At 50.0% G+C, this 3,671-nt stretch overlaps 1 protein-coding gene across 1 annotated transcript; it reads right to left on the bottom strand.

The window, feature by feature from the left end:
- Nucleotides 1-799: 799 nt before the first annotated feature.
- LOC101764284 (arsenate reductase 2.2) lies at nucleotides 800-3,431 on the bottom strand. The gene is made up of 3 exons (XM_004979053.2): nucleotides 2,981-3,431; nucleotides 2,715-2,853; nucleotides 800-1,195 (listed from the first exon to the last, which is right to left on the bottom strand). The coding sequence occupies exons 1-3, from the start codon at nucleotides 3,244-3,246 to the stop codon at nucleotides 1,025-1,027; spliced, it is 576 nt and encodes a 191-aa protein (XP_004979110.1). The 5' UTR covers nucleotides 3,247-3,431; the 3' UTR covers nucleotides 800-1,024.
- Between the last annotated feature and the right edge of the window lie 240 nt (nucleotides 3,432-3,671).

Raw genomic sequence — 3,671 nt, 5'->3', positions numbered from 1 at the left:
GACGGAGGGCAGCAATGGCGGGGCAGGTGGAGGGGCAGCGGGACAGGCAGAGGGCGGGGACGGGGGGTGCGGCGGGGATTTGGTTTTTTTAAAAAAAATTAACACCCTTTAGTACCGGTTATCTCAACCGGTACTAAAGGGACTCCCTCTAGAACCGAATTGCTAGTACCGGTTGCACGTACTAAAGGGGGTTCCCAACCGGTAGTAAATGTGTTTTCTCTAGTATTGAATCCTCACATCTCTCTTTGTTATCTCTTTGCTGGTCATAAGACATGGTCGGCTATAGCCGGGGGGTAGCGGAGCCGTGGGTCGGCATACATTGTGGCAGCCTGGGAGGCATGGGCAAGGAAGGTACTACTAGAGAGGCATGGGCAAGGAAGGTGCTACTAGAGCGGGTAGGCTAGTACGATGGGAAGCTGCTGCTGGAGCGGGCAAGGGGTGCGGTGGAGAGATGTGGGCTGGCACAGGAAGGCTAGTACGGTGGAGTTGCTGGTGGGGGAGCCGCTGATGGAGCGAGGGTAGGGGTGGTAATGGATCATGGCACCCATGCCTCCTTCACAATTCAACTCAACCCTATCTATGTTTAGTTCAAAATTATATAATATTATGCCAGGTTCTTATTAGGACTGATAATTAAATTTGCTAAGGGTGTAGGGGAGAGCTGTGGGCTAGCATGCATCGTGGCTAGCATGAGCAATAGTGGTGGGACATTGGAGCAGTCGCCAGGGAAGCGGTGACACTTGCCCGACATGGTAGATGCGCGCGCGGAGTAGGGTGAGTGGCGTGGTGGGCCCGGCGGTTGAAGAAAAAGGCAGCATGCTAGCTGAGTGCTTTTCCATTGTTTTTTTATTTACTAGCAGAAATGCCCGTGCGTTGCTACGGGTAACATAAAACATAAAACATAAGTTTCTTCTTCATCAGTAACTTGAGCATATGATTTTGCCTTCTTTCCCACCCCTCGACGTAGTTCTCCGCCGACCATGCTGATCGTTGATTGTGAAGGCCTGACATGGAACTCGTGTGTTCATGAGCACGTCCCTTTGCAAGGAGCGTCGGTGCAGCGGCAAATAGGCTGCCCTGAAACCTCCCATCCGTTAAACCCGAGCTCCAGTACCATGATGTTCTTTATCTCTGAATCCTCCTTGGTCTCCGATAGATAGTCAGAGAACATCCGAGCACATGTTGGACCTCGCACCTGGAGTGCAGTGATACAACAGTTAGGAAGGGGAAAAACTATTTTATTTACATATAATCCCTGCACTGGACTGAAAGATAAGATTTGGATATAAAATGAAGACTATAAGAATAAAAGAACACAGATAAAACAGAGGAAACAGGACTTGCTGCATTGCTGTTCCTGCCATCAGATACTCCATCCGTCCCAAATTACTATTCGTTTTGGCTCTTCTAGATACATAACTTTTGCTATGTACCTAGACATAATATATATCTAGGTGCATGTCAAAGGCTATGTATCTAGAAAAACCAAAACGAATAGTAATTTGGGACGGTGGGAGTAATAGCGATGCTGCTGCCAAACTAACACAGTTTGGGATACTAACAGCGCATGAGATATGAGCATCACTATTCATTAGAGAGTAAATTTGTAAAAGGTCTCTGCTCCAGAAGAAATATCGAGTGGGTACAACTCCTAGCTATCAACTACAGGTGGTAGTAGAGCTAGATGATGAGATTTAGATAAGACTGTTCAATTGGTCATCTATTTCATCAGATAATGTTTGGAAGTTAATGGATGTTTAAGCGTTTAGCAAAACCAAAGCCATGGGCATAATAATCAGCAATAACATCATAGGCCTTGCATTCTCTATAGAAGTTAAAACAGCATCACAGCGTATATTTCATTAAAGTCAAAAGCAAGTTGTTATCTGCAATTTCACACACATTTCTTAATAAGCAAAAAAAAGAAGTTACAATTGGATGTGACATGTTAATTCTAACTTCCTGTGTGGCTTGTCAATAAAACAAAACAAACTCCCTTTGTGCTTTTCCCCAAGGGAAAGATTTATTGCGTCATTTGCAACAACCATCCAGTGGAAAAGGAAAGGAATGCCTCTGGATAGCAATTTTTTCTTAGATACCTCCCACAAGGAAGATTCTGAATCCTGAACTTGTATCATTATTCCTAGCTAAAGCTAAGGCATCCTAAACTTTTTTGTTTCGTACTAAAGTTTGACCCAAACATGAAAACCTGAACAGAGCATTACATATACAAGTCTAATATGCAGGACAGAGCAGTGCATATACAGGTCTACTATGCAGGCCACCAGTATGATCAAGCTAACGAAATTACAAGGGTAGGGCAGTTAATTTAATCAGAGGAAGGTACATGTGGAGACCACGCTCAAAAACAAATTGGCATCACCAAAGCTGTTGTTGGCTTAACAATTGCATAGTCTAGTGGACATCTTAACAGTCAAATGCTAATATGATGTGCATTGTGCAAATAATCAGTTTCCACAGGAAGATGAAGATCAACACCTCTACTGAGCTGACAATCATCTGTGCCTCAAACCAACACATATATGTTTCCATTTGCAAAAGCGAATCAAGCCAACGGACGTGCGATAGTTCCTAGAACAGCATTATCCGGGGAGAATCAGATTCCCCTGTATGTATAGGGAACGGGGCAGAGTAGTTGCAGGGTGCGGAGCTTCGGATAAAAGTGAGAGAAACGAGGGCGGCGGATCTGGGACCTGGCTGAGAGCGCAGTGGAAGACGAGGGTGTCCTTGCCGCTGGCGGCCTGCACCAGCTCCGGCATCCGCGCCGCGAAGCTGCCGCTGGCGAAGTGGTGTGACCCCGCGATGTGCGCCTGGTAGCTCCTCTCCTCGTCCCTTCCGTTTCCAATCGAATTCCCCAGCAACACACGGAGAGGGCAAAATCAGAATTCTACGCTCCGATTTCCAAATCGACGCGGCGTAGGGCAGCGCAGCACAGGCATCGGCCCGCGGACGTACGTACCTGACGTCGATGATGGCGACGCGGGGATTGTCGCGCGCCATAGACACCAGCTTCGCCGCCGTCGGGCTCATGGCCGGGACGGAGGCCGAGGGAGCGGAGGCCGGGCTCCCCATGGGCGGCGTGGGCGGGGAGGCCATCGGGGCCCGTTTGGGCGGCGGCGGCAGCGGAGCCATCTTGGGCGCCGCCGCCGGGGCCTGCGCCGTGGCGGCGACGGCGAAGAGGGCGACGAGGAGCGCGACGAGGGTGGCGGCGACGCGGGCGGCCATTCTTGGTTACGTTGCCTGGTCGGTGCCTGCGCCGCCGCAAGCCCCCGCCCCCGCCGCCGTCCCCTTCGCCGGCTCTCCCGCCGCCGCCGCCGCCGCCCCACGCCGCACCACCGACGCTGCCGGCCGCCCGCGCCCAATCTCCCTCCGCCTCTCTGTTGTGAAGAAAGGAGAAGTGTTTTTCCCGTTAACCCCCTCCCTTCCCTTCTTTTTCTACCCGAGCTCCCCTCTTTTCAACATTTGGACTGCGGGTTGATTACTAAAAAGTCAAGGGACTTTTTTGTAAAATAACCACGACGGACGGGGCAGATGAGGCCACCGATATCCCCTTTAAAAAAGTTCATTAGGGCGGTGGATGGCATAGTCCGAAAAAAAGATTTGCAGAGGTGATAGCCCATGCAAACCTGCGAAAAGCAGGTGTGAACCTT

This window comes from Setaria italica, chromosome VIII (assembly GCF_000263155.2).
Source record: "Setaria italica strain Yugu1 chromosome VIII, Setaria_italica_v2.0, whole genome shotgun sequence".
NCBI classification, from domain to species: domain Eukaryota; kingdom Viridiplantae; phylum Streptophyta; class Magnoliopsida; order Poales; family Poaceae; genus Setaria; species Setaria italica.
This window is presented reverse-complemented; position numbering and strand designations above follow the sequence as displayed.

Bases quoted from the DNA above. Each gene is read 5' to 3' on its own strand.
- LOC101764284 (XM_004979053.2), bottom strand. From the start codon at position 3,246: ATGGCCGCCCGCGTCGCCGCCACCCTCGTCGCGCTCCTCGTCGCCCTC. The intron at 2,854-2,980 runs GTACGTACGTCC...TGGAAACGGAAG, and splicing joins GTCGCCATCATCGACGTCAG to GGACGAGGAGAGGAGCTACC. The intron at 1,196-2,714 runs GTCCCAGATCCG...ACTGCACTCCAG, and splicing joins TCCACTGCGCTCTCAGCCAG to GTGCGAGGTCCAACATGTGC.